At 41.1% G+C, this 23,018-nt stretch overlaps 3 protein-coding genes across 5 annotated transcripts; all 3 read right to left on the reverse strand.

Annotated features, from left to right (window-relative positions):
• Positions 1–295: 295 nt before the first annotated feature.
• LOC129017379 (keratin-associated protein 4-3) lies at positions 296–1,391 on the reverse strand. Of its 3 annotated transcripts, none has more exons than XM_054457890.1 (2): positions 1,191–1,391; positions 296–1,085 (listed from the first exon to the last, which is right to left on the reverse strand). In XM_054457890.1, the coding sequence occupies exons 1-2, from the start codon at positions 1,340–1,342 to the stop codon at positions 650–652; spliced, it is 588 nt and encodes a 195-aa protein (XP_054313865.1). In that variant the 5' UTR covers positions 1,343–1,391; the 3' UTR covers positions 296–649. The 3 variants fall into 3 exon arrangements, with proteins under 3 accessions (XP_054313865.1, XP_054313866.1, XP_054313864.1); XM_054457891.1 differs by having other exon boundaries at positions 650–1,116; positions 1,237–1,342; XM_054457889.1 differs by having other exon boundaries at positions 650–1,342.
• A 10,101-nt stretch (positions 1,392–11,492) lies between these two features.
• Positions 11,493–11,933, reverse strand: LOC129017192 (keratin-associated protein 4-2). Its single transcript, XM_054457440.1, has one exon. It carries the CDS (start codon positions 11,931–11,933, stop codon positions 11,493–11,495), a length of 441 nt encoding a protein of 146 aa, XP_054313415.1.
• A 6,179-nt stretch (positions 11,934–18,112) lies between these two features.
• Positions 18,113–19,028, reverse strand: LOC129017191 (keratin-associated protein 4-1). Its single transcript, XM_054457439.2, has one exon. The coding sequence runs from the start codon at positions 18,998–19,000 to the stop codon at positions 18,389–18,391; it is 612 nt and encodes a 203-aa protein (XP_054313414.2). The 5' UTR covers positions 19,001–19,028; the 3' UTR covers positions 18,113–18,388.
• Positions 19,029–23,018: the final 3,990 nt, after the last annotated feature.

Consider the following 23,018-nt stretch of genomic DNA (forward strand, 5'->3'; position numbering starts at 1 on the left):
AATTAGTTTAAATCACATCATGGGATGTAGCTTACTGAAGACAATTTTTTGTGCTGGCAGTTATATTCCACAGCTTTCATGTTATATGTGTTAGGTTCAAAAATGTCTCTTAAATTCTTCTCCTGTTTCTACTATGAGACTGAATTCTGGCTTGGATAAAGCCTAACTGGAGAATGCCAATTGAATGTTTTAATTATTAGGGTGTTTGACAACATGTACTCTTGTGTTGTGCAGAAAATAGAAATATACATATACCATTATATTATAACAAATGAAAAGAGATGAGCATTTTTGGTGCTTTTGAACACTATGAAGTTTTACTGAGGAACATCAAACAATTCCACATGAAAATTGATACCACAGAAAACATTAGGAAGAAACATCTAGAAGGGTACCAATTGAAGATTTATGTATATTGAATTAGAATAAAGAATTCTAAAACATGTGATGCGGAATTTGACTGTAAATTCGGATTCAACAGTAATAAAAACTTCTATAAAAGAGAATACATACTAATAAAGTATTTCCCAAATCAGTCCATGCCTCTGTTTTCATGACATCAGGAAGTCCACATGTTCTCTGAATAGATACTCTCTGCCTGAACTGAAGGATGAGAGCAAGAAGGTGCACAAATCCAGAGCAGGTTCACTCAGCAGCAAGAACTGCCGCAGCAGATGGGGCGGAAGCAGGTTGTTCTACAGCAAGTGGTCTGGCAGCGGGAAGGGCAGCAGCAGCTAGAAACACAGCAGCTGGGATGACAGCAGCTAGAAATGCAGCAAGCTGGGCGGCAGCAGGAGGGCTGGCAGCACTGGGGCCTGTAGCAGCTGGAGATACAGCAGCTGGGGCGGCAGCAGGTGATCCGGCAGCAGCTGGGTTTGCAGCAGCTAGAGATACAGCAGGAAGGCCTGCAGCAACTGGAAATGCAGCAGCTGGGGCGGCAGCAGGTGGTCCTGCAGCAGCTGGGTTTGCAGCAGCTGGAGATACAGCAGGAAGGCCTGCAGCAACTGGAAATGCAGCAGCTGGGGTGGCAGCAGGTGGTCCTGCAGCAGCTGGGTTTGCAGCAGCTGGAGATACAGCAGGAAGGCCTGCAGCAACTGGAAATGCAGCAGCTGGGGCGGCAGCAGGTGGTCCTGTAGCAGGTGGTCTGGCAGCAGCTGGGTTTGCAGCAGCTGGAGATACAGCAGGAAGGCCTGCAGCAACTGGAAATGCAGCAGCTGGGGCGGCAGCAGATGGTCCTGCAGCAGGTGGTCTGGCAACAGCTGGGGCGGCAGCAGCTCTCCTGGCAGAGACCTTGACCACAGCTCTGGTCAGAGCATACAGAGCCACAACAGGAGCTGACCATGGTGTCAGAGGGTGGAGGTTCTGAGTGGGTTTCCAGGAGAATGAGGTTCTGGAGTTTAGAAGTCTCCTTGAGCCTCTTATATACTGCCCCAGTTTCCTGTTGTCACTATATTTTTCTTGTTTTTGTTTATTTAATTGCTAAATAATTATCAGATTACGCAATAATGTTTGTCCATTTAATGGTTTCAAATCATTGGGAAGAAAATATTCTTGTCCGGATACAATAAGATCTATACCATCTACTTTTCCTCGATTCTCACCTTGATGGCATCTTCTAGACCAAATTATCTTCCTCTTCCTCCACACGGGGCTATCAGGTGATACTTTGCATTTGGAATTACATTTCTCACTCTCTTTTTCTGTACCCAGTACCAGAATGAGATTTAGTCAGTTACATTACCAATTATTCATTTCTTCCAATGACCAAGGGAGAGGAAATTCCTTCTACTCAGTGTGGCATCTGGCCTGGGACAAGAAGAAAAGGTCCTATTTTGTGTGTCATTTTTGAGCAAGGAGGAAAGGGGTAGCTCTTCCTCTATGTGACCTTGGTAGCCTCTACACCACTGGAATGGATTTCCCTGGATGTTTCAAACTTTGGGTCCTGTCCTATATCCTTAAATCCTGGTAGGCTACTTATCTGGATAGCTGGTGTTACTAAAAGGTCACAGTTTCTTTAGATCCCACTTTGCTGTCTTACAGGTTTGTGTCATGTCTCTCCAGCTGGGCTCTTGGATTCTAGAAGACATAGCCTTATTTTTATTCCTCATCTCATTTTTAATTTTGAATATTTTTCAGTACAGCAAAAATGTTGAAAGATTAGAATCTGCATCTTATCAGAATTGAGTTCCCGTGCTTGGAAATTACAAAACTCATTTTTTCGATCAATCTGAAATGTCAGAAGACTTTAGCAAATTCCAGCTTACTGAATTAAGATTTTGCCTTATCCCCTAATTAGTAGTGGACAAACTCAGGCATGCCTTAGAGTCATCTGGATGGCTTGTCAAAACACAGATTGCGAGGCCTACTCTCAGAGTTTCTGATTGTTGGGGACAGACTTAGTTGTAACAAGTGCCCAGATGATGTAGATGCTGAGGGTTTAATGGCCACACACAGACACCTCCTGCTTTATTCTGTTCATTCAAACTTTACAGAAGCACCTGGCTCAAGGTCCTGCCTTGTTTATAAAACAGAGGCATTAAATGGATAATCTGAGAGACACAAGTTGCCAGCCATTGGGATTACAAATTTGATGTAGATTCTCCTTCAGGGGAGTTCACAGTTTACTAGAAGGAACACACACACACACACACACACACACACACACACACAGTATTATACTGTGATAAAGTAACATCAAAGGAGCTCATCATAGTTTAATTAAAAGAATCGTACTTAAAACAAATTAGCAAACATGACAATTTGGTGGATTAATTCATAAATAAATATTTTAATTTAGTTTGTATCTATTTTTATGATACTGTAAAATTTACATACACTGAAATGAACAAATCCCAAATGTACTGTTTGATGAGTTTTGATAAATGGGTACATCCATGTACCCTCCACACCTATCAAGATAGAGAATGATATCATTTGGCTGTGTCCCCACCCAAATCTCATCTTGAATTGTGGCTCCCGTACTCCCCATGTGTCGTGGTGTCGTGGTGTCATGGGAGGGACCCGGTGGGAGGTAATTGAATCAAGGGGGCTGATTTTTCCCATGCTGTTCTCATAATAGTGAATAAGCCTCATGAGATCTGATGGTTTTATAAAGACCAGTTCCCCTGCACATGCTCTTTTGCCTTCTGCCATGTAAGAGGTGACTTTGCTCCTCCTTCACCTTCTGCCATGATTGTGAGGCCTCCCCTGCCATGTGGAACCACAAGTCTTTTTTAGAGACTCACAATTAAACCTCCTTTTCTTTATAAATTACCTAGTCTCTGGTATTTCTTCATGCAGTATGAAAATGGATGAATACAGAGAACATTTTCATTATACTAGAAAGTCCCCAAATGTCACTTCAGTAAACTCATCACTTCATAGAGGCAGCCATATGGGGAAATTATTAGCCATGTTCTAATAATTTTTCCACCATAGGTTAGTTTTGATTTGAACATTCAAACAAATTATATATAGCATAGTTGTTTTTTCTGTGTGTCATCTTTGCCTTCGTATGTGGCTGTGAGAGTAGCAATGTTGATGCATGCATCACTAGTTCATTCAGAGCTGTACTAATAACTGCCAGGGCTTCATTTTAACTATACCAACCAGTGTCATGGTAGGGTGACCAACTGTTTCTGATTGCCCAGTCTGAGGGCATTCCCTGAACTCAGGGCTCTCATTGCTAGAACTAGGAAGTCCCAAGAAGACAGAGACAGATTATTCATTCTATGATAGCATCCTTAAATGTCTTAATTAAGATCATTAAAGACCAAACACCTTGCAATATTTCTATCACATTAACTTGTTTAGCAAACACTTGATTTACAAGTCTTTACTTTATGGGCTGTGTTTGCAAAGCTGGAGAACATGAAAGATTGAAACAATGGTATTGTGAAGGTACATGGTGTCCTGAAGAGGCAGTTGTTCATTTGATTTGCTGTATATCAGGGGCTGAGGAAAAATTAAAAACATAAAAGAAAAAGGTTTTGATTATGAGGGGAGAGGTTTCTATATAAATTTATGGAGATTAAGAAAACCCTATTGCCACAGCTACAAAGGCAGGTACATTCTGAATGTAGGGAAATGTATGGAGAATCACAACCCCTCATCCAGGGGTTCTACAAGTTGGCTGAATATTAGAGTCACTCGGGGAGTGTTAAAAACTACTGATGCCTAACTCTTGCTCAGAAAAATTCTGACTTAAGTGCTGTGGGTTATGGCCTGGGCATCAGAATTTTTCAAGTTTCTCAGGTAAAGGGCAGCCAAGCTTGAGACCCATCTGCTTAAACTGTCTGTATTACATACATTGTATAATATTCAACTGGAAACAGAAGCAACTAAAATAATTAAAATACAATTGGTAGTATCTACATAGTAGAGAAAATGATACTGGATTTTAAACACTGAATTTGGAGTATTGTAAACTAAAACACTGATAATTATCTTTGCTATTTTAGATGACTCTAATACCAAAACTGACAGTCCCACATGGATGATAATGGAGCAATAGGGTATGAACCACCATGGGAAATTTGTATAGACAGCACACTGGATTTTTACAAAATGAGCCTCAAAAGCAGGCAAGATGTCTGTCACTGTATGTATTTGCTGCTAAATTCTACTCACCATCTGGTGAAGCATACTTGATATTAACTTGAGGACCACACACACAAGTTATGCCAAGTCTATCTAAACTGTCCTTCTTTTATTGTATAGACTAGTAGAAGGAGTGTAAGTTTTTCTTTCATATACCTTTTTAAATTTTAAACTAATTTTATGGTTGTCTTTTTAGAAGTTCATGATTAAAGACCTCACTTAGGTAAACATCAAGGAAATTAGAATGAAATGAACCCAACTGATATTTGCAATCAACACTGAAGAACATGCGTTGTGTTTACCCCGCAACCTGGACACATCGTATTAACATACCCTTTAAAGAATGACATGGAAAATGGGCTTCTCTTGTCAGGTATCACATCTATTATGTTAGTACTCTGACATTTTTGGAATGAAAACCTAGTATGTATTTTGGAGATAAAATGTAATTTCATTAGGTGAATTACTGTGACTTAGTTATAAGACTGTGAAATACATAGAGAGGCCTACAAAAGGCATGTCTAATTGATAGATAAATTACCATCTTTCCAATTCAATTAAGTTCCTATTTATAATAAAAACCAAATTGTATTAAAATATTTAAGAATAAGCATTAAACAATGCTACCATTCTTGGTATGAAGTGGTATGTATAATTACAGCAATATTTAAAATAATATGAATACTCATATGCCATCCAGTAAATCTCTTTGTTCTAAACTGTCTTCAATCATTGCTTTATCTTGACTTTTAAAACTTAAATAGGATATTTCAGTTCACCTTGGATTTTAAAAAAACTTTTTAAGTGAAAAAATATATACTAAAAATGTATAACATATATACATTAATTAATAATTGACATAACTAAAAATTATTAAGCAAGCATGTATGTATCCAAAGCCTTCGTCAAGAAATAGAATCTTGTCATCCATAAGAGGTGCTCCTGTATGTCTTTTCTTGACTGTATCTCCCTCCCTCCATTCTAGAAGTAATCACTATTCTGATTTTAAATCTTTCTACTGTATTTTTTATAGTTTTTCAACCTAGACATGCATCCCTAATAATACAGTGTATTTTCCCACATTTTAAAATTTAATCTAAATGGAATCATAGTATGTGTATTTTGTGTTTTGATTATCTTGCTCAATATTGTGTAAGAGCTGGGGCAGCAGCCTCTAAGTTAGCCCCATTGTTTCTGCCACCTGGTGCTCATGGTCTTAAGTAATTCCAACCCTTTGAGAAACTTACTTCTAACCAACATCATATGGTACATTGAATGATTAAGTTATTATACAAAAGATTGTCACTTTCTTCTTGTTGGCCAGCTCTGGTTTGCTCTCACGCTCACTCTCATTGGGTTTGATGAAGCCAGCTGCTATAAGAGATAGAGATCCATGTGGCAACAACTCGAAGACAGCCCCCATCCAACAGTCCACAAGGAACTGAGGCTCCCTGTAATTGTCCTTGGGAGCTGAATCCTGTCAACAACCATTTAGTGAGCCTGGATGTAGCTGCTTCCTAGTTGAGGCTTTAGATGAGACTCTAGTGACAGTGAACACCTTGATTACAGCCTTGGAAAACACTATGATGCAGAGAACATAGGTAAGGCATGCCTGAATTCTTGATCCACAGAAACTGTGAGAAAATGTGTGTTGTTTTAAGCTGTTAAGTTGTGAAGTGATAATATAAGGCAACAGTAGATAACTAGTATAGATTTATCTGGTAACACACAGCCCATGGAAGAAGAGGAAGGGATCAAAAGGTGCAGAGAAGGGAGGCCGAGGCGGGTGGATCACGTGGTCAGGAGATTGAGACCATCCTGGCTGACATGATGAAACCCCAACTCTACCAAAAATACAAAAAGTTAGCCGGGCGTGGTGGCATGCGCCTGTAGTCCCAGCTACTCTGGAGGCTGAGGCAGGAGAATTGCTTGAACCTGGGAGGCAGAGGTTGCAGTGAGCTGAGATCTCGCCACTGCGCCCCAGCCTGGGAGACAGAGCAAGACTCCATCTCAAAAAAAAAAAAAAGTACAGAGAAGTGGAAATATTAAAATAGCTCTGGTCTTAAGGCCAAGCAGCTGACTATATTTCTGGGGTGAGTCTTGGAGACACTCTGTTTACAAAAGCAGTAAGGAATGAGCAGGTAAGAGAGCCACCAACATCAATGAGAAATTTAGTAGTGCCTATTCCATAAAGTCAGCATTTGTGATAAAAAGTTTTGTTATAGAACTAAGCTTCCCAGGAGTAATGGGGATGATAAGATCCCAGAATAGCAAAACCAGGAGGTAGCATTTAACTTTAAGAATTAGTGTAGGTATAATTATATGATATGCAGCAAGCAAGGAATGGCAAACTAGGCAGAGTGATCTGTGACTTACAGGGATCTGTAGTTATGAACAATAGAACATAGTGGTCCTCAGAACAGGACATAGGTGGCCAAAAGGGCATAGGAATAACTGTAGACTCTGTAGATCAATAGCTACGTCTATATCCATATCTATATCTATATCCATAGCTAGCTACATCTATAGCTATATAATCTACATCTACAGTTGACCCTTGAACAACGGGTTTGAACAACATGGATTCACTTACACATGGATTTTCTTCTGCCTCTGCCGCTTCTGAGACAGCAATACCAGCCCTCCTCCTCTTCCTCTTATTCTCAGCCTAATCAACATGAAGATGACCAAGATAAAGACCTTATGATGATCCACTTCCACTTAATAAACAGTAAATATATTGTCTCCTCCTTGTGATATTCCTAATAACATTTTCTCTTCTCTAACTTACATTCATGTAAGAACACAGAATACAATACATATAACACATAAAATGTGTGTTGATTGTTTAAGTTTTCAGTAAGGCTCTGGTCAACAATAGGCTATTAGTAACTGAGTTTTGGGAAAGTCAAAGTTATTCTTTAATTTCTGGCTGCACAGGGTATTGGCACCACTAACACTTGTCTCATTTGAGAGCCAATTGTATATCTGTATCTCCACCTGTGTATATGTATATTTCAAGAGCTTAAGATTAAATAAGCAAAAATATAAGTTGCTCCAGTGGAAATTCATCATCCTTTATCCAATTTCCAGATGCGAGTTGATTATTGGACCTAGAATATATCAACTGAAGGAGAGACCAGTCCTCCCAAAAACAGGGTCACAGCAAATAGTAGCCTCACTAGTCCTTTCCCATAAATACCCACAGCCATCTTCTCAGGGGAAAGTGGAATCCCCATGCATTTGGATCCTGTTCAATACCAGATCTGAGTTGACATTGACAGTTGGAAACCCAAAATGTGAACACAAACCCCATTAGGATCTCATAATGATGGTGTGAAAATAAATGGAGTCTTGATCCAGGTTAGTCTTACAGTAGTTTCACAGGGTGCACAGACCCCCATGTGGTCATTTACCCAGTTCTCCAATGTAGAGTTCACCAATAACATTCCTTGACCTATGGAGTAAGAATTATTACAAAAGGAAAGGCCCAGTGGGAGCTCGTGACATTGCTTGGGACCTCTCACACATTCTCCACGCAAGCGAGTGGATAGAAGCAAGAAATTAGAGACATACTCAAGACTTACAAATGCAGGAGAGGTGAATACCACCTTCATATGATTCACTAGTTCAGACCCAACAAAAACCACATAGATCATGGCAGATGACAGTGGATGAACACAAACTCTGTCAAATAAAAATCTAATTATAACCAATGTGATTGATGCATGTAGAATCATTTCTGGGACAAATGAACACAGTCTCCAATATGGGGTGTATGGCAACCAAACTGGTAAATGTATCCTTTTCAATAACCACCAGGAAGCAGCATCAGAAGTGAATCCATTTCACCTGGAACAGACAGTGGTGTTAACACTCTGTGCTGAACCAGGGATATGGTAATTCTCCTGATCTTTGTCACAGTATAGTCACAAAAGATCTAGGCATTGTGAACATCCTACAATACAGCATGTTGATCCACAATATTGATAATGTCATGTGAATCAGACTTGATGAACACAAAACGTGAATACTGTGGAGACCTTGCTAAGATCCATGTGCTCTAGAAGAGAAGACAAAGATTCCAGAGGCTGCCACACTGGTAATATTTTTAAGCATCCTGTCTAGAGCATACCAGGACACCACTGTTGAATATCCAATCTGCCAGCAAGAGAGTGGCCCTGAGTCCCTTGTAAGGTACCATCCTATGAGGGGATCAGCCAGTTACTTGCTGCTGATGGAATTGACATTCAGTCAGGGGATGGGCTTGCATTTTCTGCTTGCGGTGCCTCAGCCAGCACCGTTATATGGGGGCCCAAGAGAACTTGATGTGGCAGTGTGGAATCCTACCTAACTTCACCTTTGACTGATCAACCCTATATGGAGCACAAGGTGTGTGGCAGTGGGCAGGTAACTGTAGATACCCTGTTATCCACAGTATACTTTATGCTGCACCATCCAGAAACAGCTGAATGGATAGTGTGATGCAACCACCTCTTGAAGCCATAATGGAGGTCTCAGCTTGGAGATGACACCCTGTGAGGTGGAGCGCTGTTCTTCAGGATGCAGTAAGAATTATTACACCAATCATCATCACATGGAACTGTGTCCACAATAGGTAAAATACATTAATACAGAAAACCAAAGTGTGGACAGAGGAGTTGCTCACTCACTTTCATGCCCTGTGAGCCACTTGAGGGAATTTGTGCTCCCTCCCAAATAACTGTAAGTTTTATGGAGAGGTCCTGGCTCCAAGAGGGGAGGAGCCACCTCCAGAGGGCATAGTAAGGATTTGATTGGAATTAAAGCTATGGTTGTTACCTTATCACTTTGGCTGGAGAAAAGCACATAAAGAAAAGAGCTGTTCCCACAGGCAATTGGCCTCATCATCATGAGGAAGTAGGACCACTGCTATACCAATGGGGACAGGGAGGAATATATTTAGCACTTAAGTGATCCCCTGGGGCGTGCTTGGTGCTTCTACTTCCAGCCTTGACTGCAAATGAGCAAGTTCAAGGGCTCAAGCCTGATGAGGACACAGTAACCAAGGCTCAGAGCTCTCAGGATGAGGACTCGGGTTACCCTACCAAGCAAGTGACCTAGACCAGAAGCAGGGGTGCCCATGACCCCTCCTCTCATACATTTCTCTAGAAACTATGACCAACCAGTTGGAGTGAGCCTAACGAGAGAAATAGCTGCAGCCGAGCAGTGCCAGAGGTGGACTACAGGTCTCCCTATCCTGATCCCATTTACCAGAAAGATGCCCCCATCCCCAAGCTAGTGTAAGTAGGACAGCCAGCAGCTCCCTTTGTTCACCTGCACGCTTCTCCAGATAGTTGTCCTCAGCTTACAGGAGCCACCTCATCTGGAGGATTCTGCCCTCTTTGCATCCTCTTCCTCTCCCACAGGGTGGCCCATAGCTAGTGGTAACTGATGTAGGATTGTAAACTTCCAACCACCTTACTTCTCAGAAAGATGGGTCTGTAATACCATTCACACTCTAGAGCTTCCTGTGGGGTCAAATGACAATAAAATCCTTTTGGGCTTAGCCTCTTCTACAGTCCTATTCTGTTTCCGACAGTTCCTTACTGATTTCTCCTGAGAGAATTTTCTTATAAAAATCACTCGTGCAAACATCCTGTTTTAGATTTTTCTTTGGTGCCTCTAACTTAGCAGCACGGCTCAGGGTGAAACCTTTTTCGATACAGCCTTTTTTAGGATAAGAATCACCAACATGGTGGTTGTGTCCTATCCCTCAGATAAAATGATGTAAAGAAAAAAACAATCAAAGACAACTAGTTTAAAAGCAAATATGCATATTGAAATAAAAACTTTAAAAATTAAAATTCTTAACAGAAGACCAAAAAAGTAAATGAATAAATAATAGGAAAAAATTGTAATGCTCAAAAATTGAAAAGAAAAAGAACAGCAAAATGTTCAGAGGTATCCATTCAGGTGACGATATACTCAAGAGTTGACCAAAATCTATGGTAACCATTCATATTGTACAAAAACATTTTGAAGGACACTGATACTGAGATTAGGAATACTGCTGTTTTAGACTGTGTGCCCTCTGGAGCAAACCCACAAAAGAGGATCTGAGAACATGTGGTATATTTGGACGATTAACCCAAGAAACACTGGAGGAAACTTGAAGAATGACCCTGGGAAGGAGGGAAAGTCATTATAGAGTGAGTTCATGATCAGAATGTTCCTGCAGGCATCTGGAATAAATCCCACTGAGGACCACTGGAAGACTGGTTTGACATACCCCCCACTGGAGGGAAACAAGCCAGGGCATATATTACCAACTCCCACTCATTCTCTGGGTGCTGTTCCTAGAGGCTTTAAGTCTCCAGCCCAGAGTTTGCTCCTTTATCCAAAGTCCTCAGGTAGAGAGTTCCAGGTGCCTGCTGTAAGGAACCATTTTCCTATATTTGAATGGAAAGTGCTGATAGGATAGAGGTGGAGCCCCTGATGTCATCTGCTGTGGTCTTCTCCCTCTGCAGGGAAGAACATCAGAAAATTTGACAGGTAAGGATGAGAATTCAAGAAGGAAAAATAATGAGACACTATGCCCATATATTATTTGTATGCCTCAAAAATTAAAATTTATTTAAGATAGAGGAATAGCTCCATGTGATAAATTATGGTAGAGAGCAAATATTTCAATTCAGGGAACATGGGGTTGACATATTTCAGAGAAAATTGAAACTTGTATTCATTTGGTAGAGGGTAGCAACATAGTGTTGGGTGAGCATATTTGGAGGCCAAACTCAATCCAAGAATTGGTTGGAACTGAGGTTGTCCAATTGGCCTTGCATGATTCACTTCACAGGTGGACTATATCAAGAATGCTGGTTAATAAAGGCAGGTGAGTGTAGGTGAGGGCATCAGCAGCAAGAGCCACTAGAGCAGGTTGGGCGGCAGCAGGTGGACACAAAGCAGCTGGGGTGGCAGCAGGTGGTCCTGCAGCAGGTGGTCTGGCAGCAGCTGGGGCGGCAGCAGGTGGGCTGGCAGCACACAGACTGGCAGCACTGGGGCCTGCAGCAGCTGGACACACAGCAGCTGGGGCGGCAGCAACTGGACACACAGCAGCTGGGGCGGCAGCAGGTGGTCCTGCAGCAGTTGGTCTGGCAGCAGCTGGGGCGGCAGCAGGTGGGCTGGCAGCACACAGACTGGCAGCACTGCGGTCTGCAGCAGCTGGACACACAGCAGCTGGGGCGGCAGCAGGTGGTTCTGCAGCAGGTGGTCTGGCAGCAGCTGGGACAGCAGCAGTTCTCTAGGCCACAGCCCTGGTCAGAGCACACAGAGTCACAACAGGAGTTGACCATGGTGTCAGAGGGTGGAGGTTCTGGGTGGATTTCCAGGAAGGTGGGTTTGGAAGGTTTGGAAGTTTGCTTGCCCCAGATCCTCTTTTATACCCTGCTAAGGCCTGGTGTCATCAGATGCAGCACTCTTTCCTTGTTATTGTTTGTCCTGATAAGTAGGCAATTATTAAATTAGGCAAGTTTGTTGTTCTGGTTAACTTATCCACATAGATGGAAACACTATCTCCTTTCCCTAATGTGTTAGGACTCCTCAGCTCAGCTCTTCCTGAACCACCTCCTGTGTCTCTCTTACTGTAGCTTCCTCCTAGAGCCGCCATATGACATCTGCCTGTAAGCACATACTATGTGCTTCAGTCTCATTTGCTTAACACATCATGACTACTCTTGGGTGATTACTATTCTTACAGTGCCACGACTCTTTTTGGTGACTCAGGAGGATAAAGCTGCATTTCAGTCTGATGGCTTGTTCATTATGGGTCAGATGGCCTGTGAAGGTTTCGGTGTGAAACAGATTTCAGTGTGAAACAGATGACCACTGGTGTGAGAACGAGAACACTGTAGGACCTATCCCTTTTCTATCTTCTGCACTCTGAATTATGACCCGTTTTCTAGACCTTCTGATGAGAAATACAGAGCTGTTTTAAGGTGGACAACTAAGCTGTGAAAGTTTGATGTTTCCTTTTCTACAGAAACAACCCTCCAAAATTCAGATCCAGGGCCTCTTGGGGAATGTTGGCTTCAGAGAACAGCTATACTAAAAGGTCCAAGTCCCTCATTTTTTTGCTCCCTGGGGCAGATTTTCCTTGTGACTTTGCCTTTCTGCCTTCCTAGCTCTAACAGGGCACATGAACTCATCTCTCCAGGTTCCAAAATTTTCTTGCCAACCCAAGTTAGATGACTCAGTATCCTTGTCTTACTCTAATTTACTCCCAGCCCTCTTGCTTTCTCTGTTGAATTGCTGGGCCTTGAAGATGCCCTATACTCTGCTGCTTCCTTATAGAAGTTGTTGATCTGATTTCACACTTTACATCTTTGTTTTCAAAAAATAAATCAATAAAGAGAGAAAGAAAGCAGAAAACAGGTATCAAGAACAAAGGATATCAGCCTATATTTTTTCATGTAGGGATGGCTGAGTATTGTTTCAAAAATGTGCAATGTTGTCAATTCATTAACTCATCAGTTAATAAATATATATGTATTTCCCCACCCCTGAGGAGTCAAGGAACCCAGGGAAGGGGGTGGAAAAATGTCTGACTTACAATGATGGAAATGTTTTATGAACCGGGCCACCTCTGCAGGTAATCAGGGGAGGAGTTTCAGTGTAAGCTGGTGTTTCTGAGGGAGATCCGAGAACCAGATGGAGGGGATTGGATGAATGAGAGAGATTCCCTTTCTGCTCTCAGGTGCTTATAAGTCTAATAAATCAAATAGTGGTGTTCTTATGATGCTGCTATGTTCCTAGCCAGTTCCTACTTCTGCCCTGGCCCTAATTTCCAGGTGATTCAACCAGGATGAAAACAACCTGGGCTCCCAAGTGGACCCCTGCTTGGTGCACTGGCTGGTGTTCTGAGCCTGCACTGTTCTCTGGCTCTGATGTACCCAGACATCATATTTTACTGAGGGATGAAAGTGGGTTCCACGATGCTGTGGGATTAAGACCCTGTGAGCCCCGTTGTGGTGTACGAGAACAACACTAAGATTTCCAGGAGACCTTGTATTCTGGAAAAGAATCATGCCCTTGAGAAGCCGTGACAATTGGTGCCTGCTGATGACTCAGTAGAGATCACTTTATATTAACTATTTATTTTTCTTCATGATGTGAGTGTGTGTGTGTGTGTGTGTGTGTGTGTGACTGTGTGTGTGTTTTCCTTAAGATAAATTTAGATTATGTTTAGGAATCTCACGTGATTTCTTCTAGTCCTTTAACAATTTCATTTTTTCTACCTCTACTGAGCCATAATTGAAATATAAAATTGTACGTATATAAGGTGTACACCCTGATGCTCTGATATGTATATATTGTGAAATTATTATCACGATCAAATTAGTTAACACCTCCACTACTTCACATAGTTACCATTTTTTGAGTGTGTATAGTGAGAACATTTTAGATCTACTCTTTCAGCAAATTTCAAATATACAATACAGTGTAATTAACTACAGTCATCATACTGTACATTAGCTCCTCAGAACCTGTTCATCTTCTAAATGAATATTTTCTCCCTTTGACCAACATTTCCTCATTTCCTCCATCCACAACCTTTGGCAATCACCATTCTACCCTCTGTTTCTATGAGTTTTTAGATTCCACATGTAAATGAGATGATTTGTCTTTCACTGTCTGACCTACTTCACTTAGCATAATGTCCTCAAAGTCCATCCATGTTGTCCCAAATGAAAGGATTTTCTTCCTTTCATGGCTAATAATATTTCAGTGTGTGTGTGTGTGTGTTTGTGTGTGTGTGTAAAATCCTTGCAATCTTACATTGGTGTTTGTGCCTTTGAGGACACAGTCTCCTCTTCCACACTTTACAAGTTCCCTTCAGCAGGGAAAGACTCTCAGCAGTCAGCCCAGCCTGGAATTCTGGACGGGGAAGCTGGTAGCATTTGTGAACAGGCAGGGCTTACTCTTGGGGGTCTCTGGGTGGGTAAAACTGCTGCACAGGCCCTGAGGTTCAGTGGGGCTGCTGCCTGGGCTTTTGTTCAGCTGTGGCTACTGGCTGGGATCCACAGTTAGGTGGGGCCACTGAACGGTTTCATTTTTATGTTGAATGTTTTATCTGAATGAAATTTGTTTTGATTTAACAAATGAAAATCTCTCCTTTTTTTCTTCATTCTGTACATCTTTCATTAATTTCTTTTATTCTTTATTCCTTTTTCTCCTTTCCTTCTTTGTTTGTTCCTGAATTTGGCTATCTGTTTTATAGTATATTTGAAATAATCCTTTCCATACTGCTTTTAAGACACCAGCTTTAGGATATAATTAATTTGTATAGACTTTTTTCTTTTTTGAGACGGAGTCTCACTCTTTCGCCCAGGCCTGAGTGCAATGGCGCTATCTTGGCTCACTGCAAGCTCCGCCTCCCCGGTTCACACCATTCTCCTGCCTCAGCCTCCTAAGTAGCTGGGACTACAGGCACCCGCCACCACGCCCAGCTAATTTTTTGTATTTTTAGTAGAGACGGGGTTTCACCGTGTTAGCCAGGATGGTCTCAATCTCCTGACCTCGTGATCTGCCTGCCTCGGCCTCCCAAAGCGCTGGGATTACAGGCATGAGCCATGTATAGACTTTTAAGTCAATTTCTGGACTCCACTCGATGGCAAACTTCACTGTTTGAAAATCTCTGGGTTAAATATCTCTAATGTGACTTCCAGTTTACAAACCTATACATTTATGACTTTTTTTGTTATTTATTTATTTATTATACTTTAGGTTTTAGGGTACATGTGCGCAATGTGCAGGTTAGTTACATATGTATACATGTGCCATGCTGGTGCGCTGCATCCAGTAACTCGTCATCTAGCATTAGGTATATCTCCCAGTGCTATCCCTCCCCCCTCCCCTTTTTTTAATTCCCTTTTACTTGATGACTTATTGTTATACTTTATCCCTCCTATCCATGTTCATGCTCATCTTTTAAAATTTATAATTGTCCTCAGTTTCAGTCATGTAAAATCTCATTTTTAAGAGTATGGATCCTATAAGATATAGTAATTTTCCCTACATGCTCCTCCTAGGAGAGAAACAATTCAAAATAAAATACCCAGCCACAAATACCCGAAAGACATTTCTGTCTTACATAAATTATGACTTAAAACAGTGATATAAACTCTTCAAAAATTATTTTTCCCAACAACCATATTACTAGGTTAGTGCTGAATGCACCAAAGTCCTCTAAATATTAGCCATAATTAGATAGGCCACAGGAATAAATACAACCTGCATTTTTATACTTCTGGCAACACATCTTGCCTGTTTTGTGCCTCATTTCAAAATTTAACTGAGACATAAGCTAATGTTTACCCAGAAAAGTGTATTTAGATTCTCATAAGAAAAGAGCGATACCCTTACAAGAAAGACTAAAATGTTAGAACTCTTCCGTCCAGAAAGAAAATAGAAGGTTGGTTAAGTATAATAATAATAAATTTAAAAAAAAAAGAAACTCTTAAAAGCCTTGGCCGGGCGCGGTGGCTCATGCCTGTAATCCCAGCACTTTGGGAGCCCGAGGCAGGCGGATCACGAGGTCAGGAAATCGAGACCATCCTGGCTAACACGGTGAAACCCCGTCTTTACTAAAAATACAAAAAATTAGCCAGGCACGGTGGCAGGTGCCTGTAGTCCCAGCTACTCGGGAGGCTGAGGCAGGAGAATGGCGTGAACCCGGGAGGCGGAGCTTGCAGCGAGCCAAGATCGCGCCACTGCACTCCAGCCTGGGCGACAGAGCGAGACTCCGTCTCAAAAAAAAAAAAAAACAGAATGTGACTTTCTTTATGACACTAATGCCATATTGCTCTATTGATATGATAATGTACTTAATTTTTGCCATTTTCTTCTTCGTCCTTGTCTAAATTTTGCTTCTAACTAAAGTCCTTAACTCTTGGGCCTATCGATATTTGGTTATGGAATGGAAATTATCTCAAAGACAGAAGAAACTGTGATAAGTTTGTACTTCCAAAAGGGAAAGTAGTTGCTAAAGAACAGAGGAAACAACCAGATGGCTGCCTTGGAGCTAGGCTGCCTTGGGTAAAACATTCACTTGTCATGGGGAGATGAGAGGCTGCTGTAAACACGGTGACACACGCTGTAAAGACAAAACAGATAACATTTCTTGACAATTTGCTTTGCCTATCCCAGACAAGTGTGGACAGTAATTGGTATTTAAGTATAAATTATACCAATCAAAATGAGAAATCTACCAGTATTTCTCACTTTACCTTCCTGCTGTCTACCCATCAGCTGAGTGGCTCCCCCATCATTTGCAATGACTTTCCACTGCACCTGTGCTTCACCTTGATAGCCTTGGCATTACTGCTTACTGCACTCCTGCCCATATTTTATGATCCTTCATGATTATTATCATTACTGAAAAGAATATTATTTCCCCATTTTAGAACATCTATAATTTTTTTGGTCCTTTCCTTAGGATAATTTTTATTCTATTAACTCCTGTATTTTCCTCAAGTATATATTTTTTTCATGTGGAAGTGATATCAGGCAGAACAAGCAAAGCCATGTGGCTACAGGAGACATATGGTTTGCTTGTCTGAATATGACCAAGTTTACCTGAGATACAAGAAAGCTATAGAGTCTAAGCATATCCCGAGAGTGCATTCTTAGCTCACAGCTTAGAATTACAGCCTGAGTCCTTCTCTTTTACAACTCTGTCATTGCCTACCATTCAAATCCTTACCCAACTCCTCCCCGACTCTTCCCCAAAGAGGATATTCCCTTGTCCATGGGTGGCTCCATCTTTGACTAAGAGCTTTCTCATTTGCCTATGACTTTTAGTATAGTATCATTAACATAGAGGTGATGGGATGAGGCCAGTGAGATTTAACTTCCCACGTTTGGTCAACAGCAACTGTTTCTTAGCTCATCTCAGTCTTGTCCTCATAAGAATGTAAACATTTTCCTATATTTTCCTCCTCTTCATTTCATGGGTCTGTGACCTGCACATCTTCCCTGTACTGACTTAACTCATTCTATTATTAAATGTGTGTATATGTATATTCCTAATGTCTTACTCTTCTCCAAGACAGAAACTTCTCCTCTGATCAGTACTACCCAGCATAATCTATCTACTTTGCTCTTTCCTCTTATTTCCAAGATTAGACAGTGAGCTACTTTTAGGAAGCTCCTGTGCCTCACAAACCTTGATGTGATCTCCAGAGCCCAACAGTGCAATGAACATGACAGATGATCAATCATTTCATTGACTGAATAAGAAACTTTTGTTAGTTAAATATAGCGAGTTATCTTATTTTGAAAAATTTATGAAGTCCTTTCTATAATATAGGCATTACATTATATTTACAAAATCAGTTTTCTTTCCTGGTCATGGGAACCCGTCTTTATTTTGAGAGAAATAATGCTAAAAAATAAACTGACAACTAATTCTCAAAAATAATTGAAAAAAGAGAAAAGAATTACTGATATTAAGATAATATTTATTGAAGAACAGTTAATATGTAATTTTGAAGGTCAAATCAAGCATAACAGTCAGAGACTTAGAGGCTTAGTTTCACTGCATCATGCATCTGAGGTCTGAATGCTGGGAAGAGATCCACAGGAAAAATGAGTGGTATTAAATGTAGATGGATGCCCTTTCACCAGTTACTTAGTGGAATAACAGGATAATAAAGCTGATGGCCATTTAACACATGGACAAGTTGATATAAATGACACTTTCATATCATGTGATGGTGACTGGCTCATGGTTGATAGTCCAATATGAGGTTCAACAAGAGGATCCACGGCAGCTGGGGCGGCAGCAAGTTGTACGGCAGCAGGTGGTCTGACAGCAGAGTGGACGGCAGCAGCTGGACACACCACAGCTGGGGCGGCAGGTGGTCTGACAGCAGAGTGGACGGCAGCAGCTGGACACACCACAGCTGGGGCGGCAGGTGGTCTGACAGCAGAGTGGACGGCAGCAGCTGGACACACCACAGCTGGGGCGGCAGGTGGTCTGACAGCAGAGTGGACGGCAGCAGCTGGACACACCACAGCTGGGGCGGCAGGTGGTCTGACAGCAGAGTGGGCGGCAGCAGCCGGACACATCACAGCTGGGGCGGCAGGTGGTCTGACAGCAGAGTGGGCGGCAGCAGCTGGACACACCACAGCTGGGGCGGCAGGTGGTCTGACAACAGACTGGGCGGCAGCAGCTGGGGCGACAGCAAGTGGTCTGGCAGCAGGTAGTCTGAGAGCAGGATGGGCGGCAGCAGCTGGATACAACACAGCTGGGGCGGCAGCAGGTGGTCTGGCAGCAGCTGGGGCAACAGCAGGTCTCTTGGCAGAGGCCTTGATCACAGCCCTGGTCAGAGCAGACAGAGCCACAACAAGAGTTAACCATGGTGTCAGAGGGTGGAGGTTCTAGGTAGGTTTCCAAGACAGTGAGTTTTTCGAATATGGGAATCTCCTTATCCCATGTCCACTTTTATACTCGGCTGAGGAGCTGTTGCCACCATGTAAAAGCTATTTCCTTGTTATTGTTTATCTTAATAGATAGGCAATTATCGAGTTAGCTAATTGTGGGAAAAAATCGTATAAAAGGTGGAATGCACTTTTATTCTTTCTCTGTGTTAGAGTTTAGCCAATCCAGTCTTTCCTCCTCCTCTTGTCTTCAATTAATTTAATGTGTCATTTAATTTCAAAGACTTGTAATCTTACTCATCCAGTCGATTGTCAGGTGACAGATCACTTGGAAATCAGCATTCTGTGTGTCATCCTGAAAACTGTGTGTCTCACAGCAGTCCTCAAATGGGATGATGTTTCTTGTTTTCTGAAGATTCTTCTGAGAAAAATAAACTGTGAAACAACTAGAAGAAAACAGCAGAAATTGTCTTAAAGTATTAGAAGTGGAGTGGATTTTCTAATACAGAAAAACGTAATAGCAATGAAGAAAAGGATTGAAAAAATTTACAACAGAAAAAAACTCAAATGCCTGATTGAAAAACAAGAAGGCTAAAGAGTAAGCTGAAAATAAATAATAATACCTTAGCCAATCTAAAAATAAATGAGCTAATTTTCTTAATGCATGAATACTTCTTACAACCCAATGAGAAAAAAAACAACAACCACCAAACAGAAAATTGAGTAAAGGATATTAACAGTCATTTCACTAAAAAAAGAAATTTAAGTGCCTTTTCAGCTTCTGAAAGATGTTTAGTCTCACTCATAATTTAAGGTATTTTAATTGAACAACTTATTCACTCATCAAACCATCTACCGAATACCTACTGTGTGCCAGGTTCTACTGCATGCTCTGGGGATACGGCAGTGAATACTTACTATTTGTAATGACAAATGTAAAATATTTAAGTTTAAAAACTTTAATAAATTGGTGAAATTATAAGGAAATTGACATTTTAATACACAGTTGGCAGGGATCTAAATTGAGGCAACTTCTTTAGATGGTAATTAACAGAATCTGAAATTTAACAGTATCTTAAATTAATTTACCATATTTTGAAATGTGCGTGTGTTTTGATTGAGCCGTTTCACTTCCAGAAATGTATTCAACAGATGCACCTATACATACCTTCCAAGATATATGTTCAAGGGTATTCTTCGCAACATTGTTTTCAAGAATAAAGCCTGATTTTAAATTCTATTGTGTTTACGGTGGGGAAAGCCCTTGATGTAGGCAACACATACTAGTGCTCAGAGGCAGTGAAGCATCACTTTCTTTTTATCACCAAAGAAACGTCTTTGACCTATTCTTGCAATTTTTCTATAAGTGCAAGATGACATTAATTTTTAAAAAAGAAATAAAGAATGTTATTTCTTTAGGCCATCCCTATGCCATGCAGACACCTACTTTCCATTTAGACTGAATTATCCAGGAAGGAGGGAAGAGGGGATGGAAGGAAGGGTACAAGAACATATTTAGAATATATTTTTATGGACATATTTTATGACTATTTGGGGTATATATAAAAATTATGAAAATTCAGTTTGTTAGGCATAAGATGGCATAAAAATATCCATTGCGTCTAAGTTGATAATGATTTTACTCAAATTCTCCGTATCTTTGTTTATCTTTCTCTTCAAATGACCGTTTTTGAAATAATGTGTTTAAAGTCTCTGCTATGATTGCAGTTTTATCAACTTCCTGTCTATTTATAACAGGTTTTTTTTGTACTTAGTTTGAATGTAGCCCAACCACTATGACAACAAGAATATTAATATTTTTGCAGACATAATTAATGTATCATAAGGAAGTCACTATCAAGGTCAAAGCAAGTGCAGTTATCATAGGCTTGGGATTCTGGTCTAACTGAGCCACAGTTCTATGGTCACTTTTTTATTTAGAAATAGTTAGCCCTCTCTGTCTGAAGGCAGGGGAGACAGCTTAGAGATAACCCTTCTCCTTAAAACAAGTATGTTTTCAACATGGTGGTTGACTCAGGCTGGTGGTCAGGAATAAAATTCAACAACAGGATCCACAGGAGATTGGTGGTCTGGCAGCAGACTGGATGGTAGCAACCGAACTCACAGAAGCTGTGGCAGCAGCAAGCAGTCTTGCAGCAGGTGGTCTGGCAGCAGCTGGGACGGCAGCAGATCTCTTGGCAGAGGTCTTAACCACACCTCTGGTGACAGCAGAAGGAGCCGCAGCAGGAGCTGACCATGGTGTCAGAAGGTGGAGGTTCTGGGTGTGGGTTTTCAGTAGCATAAGGTACTAGAGTTCATACGCCTTCTTCCTTCCAAGTTTCCTTCTCTACTCTGCTGAGGACTTGCCATCACCATGACCTGGGTTATTTTCTTGCTATTGTTTATCTTACCTAAAGAGAAGTTATCAGATATTCTGATTGAAGCACGACATCGTAGCAGTTAGCCTTGGTTTTTAAAATGGATGCTAAGGTAATTTCCATTTAATCAGCTATTTATCCCTAAAAGCACCATTTTTCTTCCTTTTTTGTTTTAGCGTCATCTCATCCATTCCCTCATATACTTTTCAGAGTGTGTCATTTGATATTCTGAGGACAGGAAGAGTCATTCTTTTGTGTTCCAACCATTTAATTTCCTGTTCCTGAAGGAGCTGCACAACCACAGTCCCTTCAATTTGAACAGTACTTAAAATAGATGTAAACATGGGTATGTTAATATTCAAAAAATAAGACCCCAGTACATTATAGCAAATAGCTGCTAATGAAATCAGCATAGCACACTTGTAAATTATGAAGAAGCTAAAAAACATTTAAGGCATGTGCCTTCAAATTTAACTTGTTCAGAATAGAATTGCTCATTCTGTTTCTTTTCCAAACCAATGCCCTAATTAATTCTCCAGTCCTATTACAAATGGTTGTTAGTCCAAAGTTTCAAGCTAGGGCTAGGCACAGTGGCTCACGCCTGTAATCCCAGCGCTTTGGGAGGCCGAGGTGGGTGAATCACCTGAGGTCGGGAGTTCAAGACCAGCCTGGCCAACATGTTGAAAGTCCATCTCTACTAAAAATACAAAAAATTAGCCGGGAGTGGTGGCACGTGCCTGTAGTCCCAGCTACTCAGGAGACTGAGGCAGGAGGATTGTTTGAACCCACGAGGCAGGGGTTGCAGTGAGCCAAGATCACCCCCTGCACTCCAGCCTGGGCAACAGAGTAACACTGTATCTCCAAAAAAAAAAAAAAAAAAAAAATCAAGCTAGTAAATGTAAAGTTCTTCATTCAATAATCATGTTTTGGTCCCCACTATGTGCCAAACCCATTCTCAGGATGGAGACACAAGTGAAGAATACTCCACCCCATCTCTCCTTCACTATAACTTCATTCTTACTCAATGAACTGCACCAGATCATTTTACGGGATGAAATGGCAATTCCATTACCCATATGCTGGACCAGCAAACAGGGGCTGTGTCCACCTTCGCAGCTAAGGTCAGGATGCCTCAGCAGCAGAGATGGCAGAAATTTTTAGCCACAATTTAAGTCAGAGCAAGTCAAGCTGTATCAAAAGACCATTTTGTTGCCAGTGAAAATAAGAAACTCTTTATTTGAATAGATTAGCCAGATATGAAAATTGCTAAGCATCCAAAATATTATGCAACTTATTCTGTCTTTTCTCCATTAATACACATGAAGGAGTCATTCTTGTCCCTTTTGTTCCTTCATTTAAAACACACAATGGTGTTTGTATTTTTAAACTGCAATTCAAAGCAAAATATTTTAGTTGTCTGACTAACTGCTTTTAAACTTTTCTTTGCACCACTAAGCGTAAACATCATGTACCCAGGCATGTTTGTACTCAGGGCCATCAACAGATGTGGAGCTCAGCATGGAAAAGATTATGACAATTACAATTGAGCCCAGTCCCCTGTTTCAGGAATTGAAATACCCAAGTGGAGTTGCTGTTACTATTAGAATTACTGTCATTGAA

Source organism: Pongo pygmaeus, chromosome 19, assembly GCF_028885625.2.
Source record: "Pongo pygmaeus isolate AG05252 chromosome 19, NHGRI_mPonPyg2-v2.0_pri, whole genome shotgun sequence".
Taxonomy (NCBI): Eukaryota; Metazoa; Chordata; class Mammalia; order Primates; family Hominidae; genus Pongo; species Pongo pygmaeus.

Excerpts from the sequence above, each read along its gene's own strand:
- LOC129017379 (XM_054457889.1), bottom strand. The coding sequence starts at position 1,342 with ATGGTCAGCTCCTGTTGTGGCTCTGTATGCTCTGACCAGAGCTGTGGT.
- LOC129017192 (XM_054457440.1), bottom strand. The coding sequence starts at position 11,933 with ATGGTCAACTCCTGTTGTGACTCTGTGTGCTCTGACCAGGGCTGTGGC.
- LOC129017191 (XM_054457439.2), bottom strand. The coding sequence starts at position 19,000 with ATGGTTAACTCTTGTTGTGGCTCTGTCTGCTCTGACCAGGGCTGTGAT.